General features: G+C 40.4%; 1 protein-coding gene across 1 annotated transcript; it reads left to right on the forward strand.

Moving 5' to 3' along the window:
* The first annotated feature begins 2,378 nt into the window (after positions 1-2,378).
* On the forward strand, positions 2,379-11,541 carry pgm1 (phosphoglucomutase 1). The gene is made up of 11 exons (XM_040013574.1): positions 2,379-2,728; positions 5,371-5,533; positions 5,653-5,796; positions 6,010-6,135; positions 6,324-6,514; positions 7,332-7,486; positions 7,593-7,708; positions 7,803-7,938; positions 8,260-8,443; positions 8,787-8,921; positions 10,787-11,541. The coding sequence occupies exons 1-11, from the start codon at positions 2,483-2,485 to the stop codon at positions 10,874-10,876; spliced, it is 1,686 nt and encodes a 561-aa protein (XP_039869508.1). The 5' UTR covers positions 2,379-2,482; the 3' UTR covers positions 10,877-11,541.
* Positions 11,542-15,517: the final 3,976 nt, after the last annotated feature.

A 15,517-nucleotide genomic window follows, 5' to 3' on the forward strand; every position in this document is an offset into this window, starting at 1 on the left:
TGATATTTACTGCTAATCCCAGAAGTTCATATTTCTTGTAATACTGGTTTGTTTTTCTCAATGAAATTTAATTGGGTTCAGATTTGTGTTCTAATGTTATAGTCTGAAACTTTTTTCCTGCAACTGTTAATATGCATATTGTAAATGTATATCGTAGTGTACAAAAGTGTTACCGCTCTTTTTTTATATATATATATATAGCATTAGTCAATGCTGTTCTTGTCAGTTAACACCGACGTGAACAGTTTAAGTATAAGAAGGTACCTAACTCAAGAGATGACCCAGTGTTGTGTTTGCACATAACAGACAACACAGCAAAAAACTAGCAGCTTGTTGGAAAAACCCAATTTGTTCCATTTTTGTTTTGTTAAGTCTATGAAAAATCCCAAAAATAAAACAGTTTGACAGACTTTAAATAGTATGTATGCACCAACAATATAATTCTGAAATAGCTAATTGTTGAAAACTTGGAATATCTCAGCATGGTGTGCAATGTCCTTAAAGGAAATTGGGCAAGTGGAGGACAAAAGAAGATATGTCAGTCCTGAAAAAACAGACTACAGCAGATGAACAGTATCTGAAAGTCATATTTTTAAGAAACGAGGAAAAAAATCCAGACACAGCACCAGAGAAATGATTAACCTTCAGTTGATCCATCCACTGTTCACTGAAGCTTCATCAGAAATGGTCTCAGTAATCAATGGAAATGGGGAGAAAAGGCTGAGGTATGCCAAATTACACAAGAAAAGGACTGAAAATCAGTGGCAACAGGTCTGACTGAGCAATTAATCCAAATCTGAGATTTTTAGTTCATCATCAGTATTTACAGAAAAGATCAGGAGAGAGGTGTAACAGTGAGCCCACAGCCATATGCAAAACATATGGAGCCTCTGTTTTTGTAGTCTGATCCCAAACACAATTCAGTGAAAGCATACCTAGATAGAAGAAGACTCAATAGAATACTATCAGTCATGGATTGGCCTCCACATGGACCGGACCTCAACATTATTGTAGCAGTGCTGTTGTAGGAGCCATATGAGTTGCTCTTTTTTTGACTAAGTGGGCTGGTTTAAATGGACTCACTGTGTTGGTGCACGGGTGTGGGGCGTGTCTCATGGGTGTGGTAGATGATAAATGTGGTTGCACTCACCTGTTCACAGCACCTGATGTTGATGAGCAGAAAGGTAGGGTGAGCATGAGGGAAAACTTTCTGTTGACCGCAGCTTGAATGATTTTGATGTATTTTAACTGGAACTTGATGTTTTTTGTATATTTGTGCACTAATTGATGCCATAGACCAAGTTGCAATTTGATATAGTAGTTAGTGCAGTTATTGGTGAGTTGCAGTTATTTGTTTATTTTGTGTATTTTATGCGTTTATTGTTGCGCGTCATCTGTGTCCTCATGTTTAGCCTGCCGCGGCCATAGGTTGGAGGAGCCGCAACAGCTGTATTTATGTTTACGTTTGCACGTTTCTATAAATTGTTGCACCTATTTTCCATTTCTCAGCACAATATGAAGAATTTGCACAGTACTTCTGTACTTGCATAAGGACAACCTTCTGTTTTGACAGATCTGATGGTAAACTTTGTTCTACTTATGTTGATCAAACACTGTGAAGCAAAAGGCAAACAGCAATGGGTCGAAACTGGCTATGTCGCAAGCGTTACCCTGCAAATAATCATACATCCTTTTTCTATGAGTATTGCAGGTGTAACTTCGTTCTCACACAATAGAAACTGCTTGTTTCATACAGTGGATGAACTGTAGGGAAGATTTGTATTCTCACTCAGTGTTTAAATTTGACCACTTTAAACCACCGAAAATGATCACTTTACGAATAAGAGTCTACCATAATTCTGTATTCAATAATGTTATAAATATGTATGTATAACACTATTTAGATCTTTTAAAAAAATGCAAATATTATTGTTTTTGGTGTTAGTGGCTAATAGATCTCAGACACTTAGGGGATGGATGAGATTTCAATAAATCAGACCATTGATCAAAAAGCTGGGTGTGTGACTTTTTTAAAAATATAGTGCAAATAAAACACAAATAACATATTTTTGTATTATTTAATATCCAACATGAGCTCCTGAGTTGATTAGAGCGTTTCATCAGTAACTTTATCTTAATGTTGGTGGGGGGCGTATCCCTACGGTTTCTAGAATGTTGCCTACAGCCCTGTGGACATTTTCCCGCATATTGCAGTTATAAAAATTCATTTTTTAAGCAATATCCAAGAATGGCTGAAAAGCTGTATGAATTTTGACTTTTCTACCTTTCTGTTTGCGCTGTTGTTGAGAGTGAAGAACTCTTCCTTGATCCCTCCTTTCTCTTTAAACCGGGAGGGCGGGTGTTTGAAGGGGGGAGTTGCCCGGTGTGTACGTGTGGCTGCTCCGACACTGCAGTCGTCTGCTTGTCGGACCGGACTGCGGATTACACGGGGGTGACCATTGGTGCTCGCTGGGGGTCAAAAATGGTGAAAATTACGACAGTGAAAACCAAGCCGTACACGGACCAGAAGCCCGGGACTAGCGGTCTGAGGAAGAGGGTGACGGTGTTTCAGCAGAACCAGCACTATGCGGAAAACTTCATCCAGAGCATTATCTCTGTCATCGAGCCTGCCGAGCGCCAGACGGCCGCTCTGGTGGTGGGAGGGGATGGCAGGTTTTTCATGAAAGACGCTATTCAGCTGATCGTCCAGATTTCAGCTGCCAACGGGGTCAGTAGCAGAACGACATGTTGTTCACCTTTGCTGTCCTTGCTGTATGTGTGTGTGTGTGTGTAGCTCACAGAGTTGGTTCCTATAGAATAGCTTGTAAGCTAGCAGGCTCACATAAAGCTAGCTGTCAAGTATATCAGATGTATTCATAAATAACTAGTCTGTTTAGTTTGACATTATTTGGTTAGTTTAAAAAATAAAAGTTTGCTACATAGAAAGCTAGAGTAACTTAAGTAGCTTAATGCTAACCGAGAGAACGACCAAATGCTCAAAATATTTACTGTCAGGTCATGTATTATTAACTTGTTAGCATAAATATACGTATTTAAACATGGGTTACGTTCTGCATATTAAAATGTTGCGAGAGGTGCTGTTCAGTTCTATATTAAATGGGTTCATGTAAAGTTATGCAATGCTTTAAAGTCAATGATTACAGTTGGGGTGGCTAATCAGCCATACGTGCTCTTCCAAGCTCTCCTAACCAGCGCTGAATCCTGAATGACATTCCTGCCTGTATCTGCGCCTTGATATTGGCCCCAGTTCATTCAAACTGTGTTTATGGAAAACTACTTGACTGTTCCATAAGGTCCAAAGCAGTCAGTGAACCTTTGGCACGTATCGCCATCCCCCCTCTGGATTTCCATGCGCTGTCTCCGGTAGCCTGCTTGACCGTGGTGATCTTTTGGATAAAGTGCACGAAGGAGGTCGCTTGCATGTCAGACCCTTACCTCTGACATTTACACCCTGACTCGGCGTTTGTTTTTTTTTTTTTTTTTTTTTTTTTTTTGTTTTTTAAGGCTCTTGGTCGGTCTTGCCCAACTCTCTAAAAGGGAACAAAACGGGTTTAGATGTTGGGAAAGAAGGCACGATAAGCCAACGTTGTGATGTTTCATTGAATGTGTGGTTACTGGCTGATGTTACTCAAACGATTTTAGGCCATCGGGGGGCGTGGTCTGCAGCCGGTCACGTTGCTCTGCATATGTCTTGTGCATAAATGAGAAATGCACAGTGAGAATGCATCAACATAATCTTATCAAACCCCATTACCTTATTTATTTGCAAGGTAACCTCCTCACTCTCTGAGAGGACATATTCATTGTAGTCTAGCCTCGATCTGTGACCTACCTTCTCATTAGATGGCCTCTGTCCTTCTTGTAGCTAATGCAAAGAAGCATTGCTAAATGGAGGGTTCATCTAATGAAAGTAGGTGTAAGTTGCACAAAGATGGCAAATCTTGGTGGGCATTTGTAATTTTGGGTCTATATTAGGAAATCTGGGTGAAATTGTATCATAAGTTACAGAGAGATGCACTACTGCCCGTGTGATTGCACAAAGCAAACCATTGTGTGGTTAAATGGACCGCGATAATGCCATGATTTCAAAACTATAAAAGAAGTCAAAATATAACCTATTCTGCAGCACTTGTAAAGCACTGGGCAGCAGGGCCAGCTCGGGTCATAATATAGCTGGCTATAAACAAATGTGATTTGTATGGTGGCCCTGAGAGGTCAAATGCACTGGAGCTTATAAACACAATACAAATCTAAAAAAATGCTGCAAAAGTACACAAAACGCAATAGAAGTTGAATTAAAAAAAAATGACGGAGGTGACAGAAAACTGAAACATGTGAAGGAATGTACCGAGATGAACTTAAAAGAAGTTGAGGATTCATCTATGTTGTGCTTTGGAAAAAAGACTCGAGCTAATGTCTTTCAATCGCATGATTCATTTAATACTGCGTATATGTTTTCTGTTAGGTGTTTAGAGCAACTTGTCATGCACATTATTGTCTCCTCTTAATCACTCCTGTGGTGTTTTGTGAACTGTTTTTTTTCCTATTTGCTGATATTTTCTCAAGTTGCAGTGTGTTTGACCTCTCAGGGCCACTGTAGATTTGCACTTACTGAATTTAAAATAGATAGATATCTATCTATAAATGCACACATATCTCTCACTTTGAGGGTCTTACAGGGACAAACTTTTACAGCCAGCTGAAAGCAGCAAATGGAACTCGTCAGCTCATCTTGCAGTTTTGTCAAACCTGAGTTTCATTATAGGGTAGACTCATCACTCATTAATAAACTGGTACACTGCTCGGGATTTCAGATTTGAATACCCTTAGTGTGTTAGAGGACCTAATATTGGCTGTAAGAGCCATTCTGGTGCTACTCACAGCTGCTGTTCAGCTGATCTAACCACTTGGTATTGGGCAATACTATTGTAAAAAGTTTAATAACATAGTCAGGGGCGAGCCCATGCAAGCTCCTGCATGTAAACAAAATTTATAATGAAATATAAAATGCACAGCTACCTAGTATAATGGTGCAAAGATGGGTAAAATAAGTTCAAGCTGTCATCCAGCAGCAGTGTTTTTGGGTTAGCTCCAATAATGATTTGCAAAATCTGACATATTTTTAAAAAAAAAAAAAAAAAAAAAAAACTGGAATAATTCAGGATGGATGTTGGAGGAAGGTGTGGATAACCTTCTCAAGGTTAGTCAATGAAAAAGGCGTTTAATTTAGTCTTTTGCATGGAGCATCAGTACCATTATTACTTCTACATTATGGTTGGAGCTGTGAACAAACACACACTTTTGCCTGTGTCCATTAATTTGCATGTGTGCATCTGTTCCTGCCTGCAGATAAATCACCTAGTGATTGGTCACAATGGCATCATGTCCACCCCAGCAGTCTCCTGTGTGATCCGCAAGAGGAAAGCAGTGGGTGGCATCATCCTCACAGCCAGTCACAACCCCGGAGGCCCCAATGGAGACTTTGGCATCAAGTACAACATTTCCAGCGGAGGTGAGACAAGTGCACAGACCCACTGTTTCTCTAATCACTATAGTCCAAGTCATAGTTTGCTCAATGTTCCATATTTGGGCATTGCCTGGTTTCTAACCAGTGTTTAACTTTGAACGTAGGACCTGCTCCAGAGGGCATCACAAATAAAATATTTGAGATCAGCAAAAGCCTGCAGGAGTATCACATCTGCCCAGACCTCAAAGTGGATTTGTCTAAGATTGGCAAGCAGACCTTTGAAGTGGACACTTTCAAGCCCTTCACAGGTAACAGACCCACGGATGCAGAATCCTATCTTTAACTGAAAGATGAAGAATTTGTTAAATTAATACCAACGTCTTGAACTCTCTTCTCTTTGTAAACACACGTTCTAGTCTATTCAAATCTTGAATACATGTTGCTTTGTAATTTCATGTACTGCTGTGATTTGTACCAGGACTTGTGTGCCAACTTTGCTTTTCCCTCTTGATTTATCTCAGTGGAGATTGTGGACTCAGTTGATGACTATGCAGAGATGCTAAGGGGGATCTTTGACTTTGCTGCATTGAAGGAGCTTCTTTCAGGAGCCAATCACATTAATGTCAGACTGGATGCCATGCATGGAGGTAGGGATGAGCATGTATTAAATCGGTCATTCAAACAGTGGATGCTAGTTCCTAAATTGAATAAATTGCCAACAGGCAACACAAACGGAAATAATCTTTGTGCATCGCAGTGTAAAGGAAAGTTTGTTCCGTTAGTGACCATGGCAGCATGTGATGTCCTTTATTAATGGCGCTCTTACTCCCTCTAGTGGTTGGTCCTTATGTGAAGAAGATAGTGTGCGAAGAGCTGGGGTCTCCAGCAAACTCTGCAGTCAATTGTGTCCCCCAGGAAGACTTTGGTGGTCACCACCCTGACCCCAACTTGACCTATGCTGCTGACCTGGTCAAAACCATGAAAGGTGGAGAATATGACTTTGGAGCTGCATTTGATGGTGATGGTGTAAGTTCTTCAGCATTCCCCTAATAAAGGATCATTTAACAGCTGTATTGGCAAGAGCTGGGCGGCAGAGTTATGAAGTCTGGACCTGGATATCAATCTGTGATATTAAATCACTCAGAATGTATTTAATCTAATAAGTTTTCATTCAAAGTTTATATTTTCTTTATTACATGAGTCAATCAAAATTTTAGGCCTACTTCCCAGAGTGAGATTGAATTTTGGAACAGCACTTAATGTGGAATGTTTTTAGTTAGCAGTTTTCCTCACCCTTCCTCCTGACAGCTTCATGTTTCATGAAAGGAACAGACCAAATGCTTAACAAAGAAATCACAAGAACTATTTGGTAAACTTGTCTTCAAAATTATCAATATAATCTAAGAAATGTTTTACAAAAATTATATACTTTGGGATTTGAAGGGTTTTAAAAGCTTTTTTTCAGGAAGTACTGACACTAAACAATCTGCTGCCGATTACCAAATCGGAATCAGCATACTTTATTAATCCCTAGGGAAATTATGTGGGTTACAGTTGCTCCAGTACGGTAACATTAACAAAAACAGACTAGACTATTTAACAGTAAAATATGTTAAGATATAAGGAATAGCACAATATATACAAATCACCAAATAATAAATATCCAGGGTGTGATTATAAAAAAAAAAAATAATAATAAAATATCAAGAAAATTGACAGCTACATTAGAAAAAGGTTAAGAAAAGGGTGTGTGCAAAAAGGATGTAACTATTGCAGTGTTTACAGTGTAAATGAATAAAGTAATATCACAGCTCAGATTGCCATCTTTTTGTCCCCTCTTCAGGATCGCAACATGGTGCTGGGTAAACATGGCTTCTTTGTGAACCCCTCGGACTCTGTGGCTGTCATTGCTGCCAACATCAAAAGCATCCCGTACTTCCAGAAGACCGGCGTCAAAGGACTGGCCCGTAGCATGCCTACCAGTGGAGCCTTGGACAAGTAAAAACCAAAACAGTTTTTATATTTTTGGGTAAATTGGGGAAAAGTGCAAATCAAGAATCTTTTTTTTTTTTTTTCCTTATATGATGTAATCTGTGTGTTTCAGTGTGGCTAAAACGCTGCAGATGGACCTGTATGAGACTCCAACTGGCTGGAAGTTCTTTGGGAATTTGATGGATGCTGGTAAACTCTCTCTGTGTGGAGAGGAGAGCTTTGGCACTGGTGAGACTCGGTCATCACATTTTTCTTTTTTTAAGCTGTGACACCAGTAAGAATTGCCCCTCACCCAATCACATCTCTCTATGCTAATAAACAGGCTCGGATCATATCCGTGAGAAGGACGGCTTGTGGGCGGTGCTTGCGTGGCTGTCAATCTTAGCCACCAGGAAACAGAGCGTGGAGGAGATAATGAAAGATCACTGGCAGAAGTTTGGCAGGAACTTCTTCACCAGGTCAGAGGAGATGCCTGCATTACGATTTATGAAATGAGAGTTTGAATCCTAAAAGATGAGGGTTTTTAAACACCATTGACAGTGTTAAGAATTTTTAAACACCACTGTCAAAACATTTAAAAAAAAACTCTACTTGAGACTATGCAGGAATGGCGCCTTTCAGTGGCAAATTGGAGAAATGCAGCACAAGTGGAGTGCAACAGTTATAATTAAACTTTCTTTACTTTTGTCTCTTCAGATTAAAAATGTGTCATTATTGAAAGTAGTTGAAAATGAGTTCCTATGTATATTTTTAAAATCTTGGTCTAACTTCACTTCCAGGTACGACTATGAGGAAGTTGACTCAGATGCTGCCAATAAGATGATGAAGGATCTGGAGGCGGCAATGTTCGATCCGTCCTTTAAAGGAAAGAAGTTCTCATCGGGCGATAAGACCTACGAGGTGGCCATCGCTGACAATTTTGCCTATACAGACCCTGTCGATGGGAGTGTTTCCAAAAACCAGGTGAGCAGCCTGCAAAACAGACCCCATTAATATTTCCAGTCCACAATTTACACAATATCCTGCAACAGTGCTCTGCTTGACTCATGTTTTAGAGTTGTTGTTTTTTTCCACTTCAGATGCTACTAAGAGTCTGTATCCAATTTAAAACAGATTCCATATTAAAATCAGACCTGCTAATGATGCGTTTCATAAGCTGGCAAAACACCTGATGAGGTCATACCCCTGTGCATACACACATGGAATAACTCCCACCTCGTACATTATATAACCACATGTTACTGCTCAGTCGATATTTGAATTTGTCACCATCTCTTACATCTTTGTTTCTCTTTCGCTCTCCCAGGGCCTCCGAATCATCTTCTCCGACGGTTCGAGGGTCATTTTCCGTCTCAGCGGTACAGGCAGTGCTGGAGCAACCATCAGGCTCTACATAGACAGCTACGAGAAGGACGCGCAGAAAATTAACCAGGATCCACAGGTGAGGACAGAGAGGAGTAATCCCAGCTGGTTGGATCCAGGGAGGAAAAAGATTAGACAATGAAGTCATCAGATAGGAAAATAAACAGTTACAAAGTTTTTTTTCTTTTTTCACGAATCTTTTTTATTTGCGTGCGTGTGAATAATTGTTTAGGAGGGAGGGGGGAAAAAAAGATATTTATAAAGGTTGTCACCCCATTATCCATCTACATCACAGCAGTTTAATATTCACATGGGCTTCTCAACCTTTTGGGTTGCCTGGAATGATCAGTAACGTGTACGATGGCCAGCTAGCACTGGGTGGAGCCCTCAACAAAAAAAAAAACAGGCTGAGAGATTTTATTCAACATGGGAGATGAGATGATGGAGATGTTTGGCCAAGTTTTGACTTATGGCACCTTATCTGGACTGGTAAGAAAAAATGAAGAGTGCAAGTTCCAACTAGACACACTTCATAAAATAATTTTGAATGGTGCAGACAGGGAGGTGATGTAGTACAAGAAAGAAAAAAGTTCTGCTCCAGCTCTTTATCCTTTTCAGCGCTTGGACACTATGAATGAACAGATAAGCAGAAACATACTGCTTCAGAATCAGAGCTTGACAGATAAATGGCCAGCAGGTTAATGGTTCAGTTGGCTGACTTTGAGTGGGTTTGATTTACACACCCATGGGGTGATCTCCTTTCTGTGTGGATTTAGAGAAGAAAAGAAAGTACCTCACACAAAACTGTGATACAAAAGGCGCTTATTTTATGAATCCGCTGCGTCGTGTTTTGTCACAGTTAATCGTGTTCGATGTTGGTCATGTTTTAGATTCTTCTAATTTAATCGTTCTTAAAAAATAGTAGATGTAAGAATATAGAGTTGAGCCCATAGGTTGTTGGGCAAGGCCACACTTTTTGTAGTTTTGCCTCTGTAGACCACCGAAGTGGATTTGACATCTATCAGTCATCACTCTGTGATAGAAGTGCAGATTTCCAACTCACAAATAACTATATTGACAAGCAGTTTGATGGCCAGGTGAGGCCTGTTAAGAAGTTGGTAATCATAATAATTGAGAGACACCTTAATGAATGGAAATGCAGGTTTACAAGTAGCTGCAAACCACTGGTGGCTGTTGTTTTTAAATTAGATTTGGATTGAGGACCATGAAGGTCAGAAAGTCTGCACAGTTTGGGGGTAAAAAAGTGGAGAGATGAAATCAAGATTAACTTTTACAATGATGGGAAGAGAAAAGTAAGGAGAAACGACTCATAATTCCGAGGTTGTGGCTGCCATTGGAACAGGATTACTAGTGCTTATTGATGATGTGACTGCTGATAGAAGTAGCAGGATGACTGTAGTCTCTGCTCAGATTCATTTAAAAGCTGCAAACAGACAGAGCTTTGCAGTGCAAATGGATAACCGCCCAAAGCGTACTGCAAAAGCAACACACGTTTCTCAAAGCAAAGAAACGTGATATTCTTCAATAGCCAAGTCAGTCACCTGATCACAAGACCGTGGTTCCCAGTTGCTGAATAAAAGTAAATGTCTATCAGAATATCTCAGGGGGGAAACTCAGAATTTGAAGATGTCTGAGGTATTAAAAACAATATTTAAATATAAAATTAAAGTAATTTGTCCACTTAAAACTGAGCTTCTTAAAAAGGGGCTTAGCATATTTTGGACCAAAGTAGTTTTATTTTGGCAGCTCTTCAGTTGGGCCTTGCTAGTTGAGGTTTCTGCTCATAGCTCTGATACTGGCGGCATTAACGGCAGCTTAGCAATACAGAACCAGAAGAAGCTGCTTTGTACTGAAGGACTTCTATAAACTGAATGACCTGAACAGGAAGTCTGACGTTCGCTGTTCTTTATGTATCTCGTCTAGGCGATCCTGGCTCCTCTGGTAGACATCGCCCTCAAGCTCTCCCAGCTCCACGAGAGGACTGGACGCACCGGCCCGACTGTGATCACATGATTCCGTTGCCACACTGCCTCCGTTCATGCTCAGCAACAGGATACTGACACTCTGTCTGGGGTGACGCTGCCCTTGAATGCTGTCTTGGCTTCAGTTCCTGGCTCTTTTTAAAGAAATAGAGCTGGACAATAACATGCAGGGTGAATACATGAGCAGCTCTTAATTTTTGCATAAAGTCATCCATTTCCTTTCTCTAGTGCTAGTACCCAGTGAGCTTTAATGGTGTTTTCTTTGAAATGTTGGTGAACATCTGCCTGAGGGCTCTGATCTTGTCCTGTAAGCTTAAAATGACATGAATGCATTAGCTTATGTTCCGATGTTATGAAGAAAAGATTGGACTTTAGAAACAAGTTTGCTTCAGTAACATGCTCTGTGTTCATTTCAAGAAAAAATGTGCTTAATGTAATGTCAGGAATAATAATGTTGTTGTCCTGCTCTGTTCCTAAACTGTATATCATAAAACTGAAAAAGTGCCACACTGACCATAGTTGAGCAGTTAGGGGAAACCTCACCCCTTTCCCTCCACTCCCCACCCCCATACTGACCTGGTGCCTTCTCCTCCTCCTGATCTCCAAAACCACCACATTAGCCTAATGGGATACACCAAACCACAGTTACTGTTAAACCAACACGTCCACCAGTGAATAAAAGAACCTTACATAAAAGGGCCGTAGTCCTGTTTCTTTGTTCCGTTTATTTATTTATTTATTTTTTAAATGTTTGTCTAATAAATTCTTGTCATTCATTCGTCTGTCATATTCTCACAAATATGGAGCGGCACTGTACCTTTTCTTCTTGAAAACAGCAGGTATTTAGAGAAGTGGTAACTGCACAGAAACAGATTAAGAAAACAAAGCATTCAAAAGGCAAATGTGAAAGTGTATGTGCGTGTGTGTGTAGGGTTGTTTAGTGATTGCTTTTTGTTCAGTTTGAAAGTTTTTTTCTATGTAAACGCCGAGATCTTTTCCAGCAGAGCGCGAGCCAAACTGTAGGACGAGCCTGAAGTGCTTCCAAGACGACGATGCCTCTCCAAAGACATTCCTGAGGAAAGCGAAGTATAAACTGATGCGTTCTCTCCCTCCCTCGCAAGTCTTCTTGTTTTAGCAATGGGCTCTGTAATCCTGCCAATTAGTTATAGTGTCAGGAAGTTAAAGGATCCAAAACTATGTAACGGCAAATGGAATTTTTTATTTTTAGGGGGGGTGTAGATCAGAAGTTAGTGGGAACTTTGTCCTCTTTACATGATACACATTTGAAGTTGGTGGCATTCCTCTTCACTCTAAACACAAACAGCTCTACCTGTTTGCACAAATGCCTCCAAAGCCTATAGCAAGTAATTAAAGTTCCTGAGCTGGACTTAACTGTCCAATCAAGTTGTATTTTCTTGCGGCTGTCTAAAGAGTTTCTTGTTTGATGACATTATGTTACAATTGACTGTTAATACACATTTCCTGTGATTTTTTTTTTTTTTTTTCTTTCTTTCTTTTTTTTAAATGTTATTTTATTTTTTTAAGGCTTTAAAACATTTCACGTGGCGCTGTTTTCTATTAAGAGCCATTTCTGAGTAAATGTTTCAAATCTTTCATCTCTTGTTTACGTTAAGATTGCAGATAGGGGGGGTTTTAAGGCTGATTGCTAGTCTTCAAAGGTACGTTTGAGACGTATAACTGCCCTAAACAGTTCCTCTCCATCCCCTTAGGAGTCGCAGTAACTGGGTGGAAACGTTTTCATGCTGCATTGTTCAGACCCTGTCAGGCTGACATAGCGCAAAGCATAATGTGTTCCCCTTGTTTGGCTCATAATGGCTTACAGGCTCTATTTGGATTGGCTGTCATTACATCAGGTAATCGCAATAAGGCTTACATTAAGCTGACCTGGTCCAAAGCTATTAGATATCCAAATGGCTTTCTCTGGAGCTGGCATGGTGCCGTGTGGTTTTTTTTTTTTTAAGAGCAGCCTGTTCATTGCGTTCATACAAGAAGAGGGCGATGTGGCAGACAAAGACACTATTCTCAAAGGCTTTTTGCTCTCTAGTCATGTTAATATAAAGTATTTGAAGTAAAGTAAGAAATAGTTTTAGTAACACTTAAATACATGAGATCCTTTTACTCAGTCATCTGTATCACAATTCAAGGACTGACCTTCATTTTCTAGGTAGTTTGAGAATGCTGAAGGTTAGTATGCTGAATGTAATCAGATTCTGAGGTAGTTTTGACTGTTATGTGCAAAAATGAGCAGCTCTTCTGCTGCACTCTGTGTAATGCATACATGGCATGGTGATACTTCGGTTAGCACTATCACCTCACAACAAGAAGATCATGGGTTTGAATCCTCAGGGTGACTGGGACCGTTCTGTGAGGAGTTTGCATCTTCTCCTTGTGCCTACATGGGCTCTCTCCTCCTAAAGATGAAGCATTTGTTGGAGATCTGATTGTGAAATCTGCCTTTTGTTTTAAATTGTCTCTTTTTTTTTGTTACCACCCTGTAACAAAAAACACATTTCTTCCTATTTTTTTGAGTCTTCAAAAAATGCCAAAGTTAACACAGACATTACAGTAGATAAATAGTATCTGAAAGTAATGTCTTTAAAAATCAGGGAAAAACATCCAGCAAAAGTCTGATGGGACCTGAGAGAGGCATCTGACCCTTCAGTTGATCAATTTATTAAAGCATGATCAGAACTGGTCTCAGTGGAAGGATGGCTGTCATATATACAATTATCCCAGTCCCCAAGAAATGGACTGGTTCTTATATGGCGCTTTTCTACGCTATCTGAGCACTCAAAGCACTTTATACAACTAATCCATTCACCCTATCACACCCATTCACACAAGCACTTTTTTCCCCTAAACTGTTAGTGCCTATCTAACATTCATACACATTCACACTCTGATGGATGCATCGGAGATCAACATGGGGTTAGTATCTTACTTATCTCATTTGGCATGCAGACTGGGATCGAACCACCAACCTTCCGGTTAGTAGCTGACCTGCTCTACCACCTGTAGCTACAGCTACAGCTCAAACCTTCTATCACTGGGTTAAAAGACCACAGGCCTGTTGCCCGGATGTCTCTAATCATGAAATCTTTTGAGAGATTGGTTGTGACCTAGATGTAGGACATCACATGTCCCCTGCTGGACCCCCTGCAATTACCTGCCGGTCCAACGGTTCGGTGGATTATGTCAACATAGTGTTGCACTACATCCTGCAACACCATGACTGCCCTGGCACAAATGCTAGAATTCTGTTTATAGACTTCACTTCAGCTCTTAACACCATCATCCCTCAAGTCTTCCACTCCTAGCCTCCATCTGTCTGTGGATCACAAACTTACTGACAGACAGGAAGTAGATGACGTGACGGTTATCAAACTCATCAAGGATGCAAACATGGGGTTGAACAGCTGGTCCTGTGGTGCAATCGGAACAACCTAGAGCTCAATACGCTCAACACTGTAGAGATGACAATGGCTTTCAGGTGGAACCTTCATCCAGAAGTGGTCACCGAATATAGACACAATCGTCAAAAAGGCCCAGCAGAGGACGTTCAACCTGCCTCAGGAGATCTTCAACAATCCAGCCTGTTCTCTGCTCATCCATCACTGTATGGTTCAGATCAGCCACCAAACAGGACAAGAACAGACGACCATGAACAGTGAGGTCAGGAGAAAAAAATCACTGGTGCCGACAGACTTCCCCTCAATTCAGGATTTGTATAAATACAGAATACAGAAACAAGCAGGCAACATCAGTGCAAGACCCATCACACCCCGTTCCAAGTCCTCCCCTCTGGAGCACTGTACAGCACAGCAAGCAGATATATGTACAGTGTTTTTCCACAGGTAGTCACTCTGATGGACACTAATGATACTCACACAGCGTCTGTACCTAAAATATCCACCATCAAAGTGTACTGTATATACTGTTTTGTTTTATCTTATCTTATCCGTCCATCCATCCAGCTCAGTTCCTTGTGTATGTGTAGACATACTTGGTCAATAAAGCTGATTGTCATTATTATATTTTAAGTCTGCTGATGCTTTATCTAAAAATGTAATACCCATTACACTGAATACAACAACTGAAGAAATGTAAAATTTCAAGAAGTTTTCAACACCAATCCTTCCATGTCTGTGTCTGTGTACAAGTTACTGTATGGCTCATTGCATATGAACTGCATTTGCATTTTGTGTGCTCTGTTTATATGCATTTTAAGGTGGATTTGTGTGCACTCTCTGTACCTGCATTGTGCATCTTGCTTTTGTTTTCATTTGGTACAAAGAGCAGATGAATGTTACTTCTCATAAAAACACCTCCATCCATGGCTGCTGTGGAGCATCTCTCATGTACTGGCCTTCTTTTTAATTACTCACTGTACAGCAATAAGCCAAAAAACAAAAACAAAAAATCAGCACAAAACCCCCCAGCTCAGAATAGGCGTGGTTCAAGAGACCTTTGAAGGTATTCTGTGGTCTCAGGATCCAAGACCACGGAAACAGATGACCCAGTTTTGAACCACATCTGCCCGTTATAGGCAGAGGTTAGGATGGGCACTTTGATCTGTCTTTTGCTCATGCTGTTCCATTGGTTCCACAGTCCCGAAGTCTTTGCTCTACTTATATAATGTAAATGACACTAT

Source organism: Simochromis diagramma, unplaced genomic scaffold (assembly GCF_900408965.1).
Source record: "Simochromis diagramma unplaced genomic scaffold, fSimDia1.1 OVJJ01000649.1, whole genome shotgun sequence".
NCBI lineage: Eukaryota > Metazoa > Chordata > Actinopteri > Cichliformes > Cichlidae > Simochromis > Simochromis diagramma.

Bases quoted from the DNA above. Each gene is read 5' to 3' on its own strand.
- pgm1 (XM_040013574.1), top strand. From the start codon at position 2,483: ATGGTGAAAATTACGACAGTGAAAACCAAGCCGTACACGGACCAGAAG. The intron at 5,534-5,652 runs GTGAGACAAGTG...CTTTGAACGTAG, and splicing joins GTACAACATTTCCAGCGGAG to GACCTGCTCCAGAGGGCATC. The intron at 8,922-10,786 runs GTGAGGACAGAG...TATCTCGTCTAG, and splicing joins AAATTAACCAGGATCCACAG to GCGATCCTGGCTCCTCTGGT.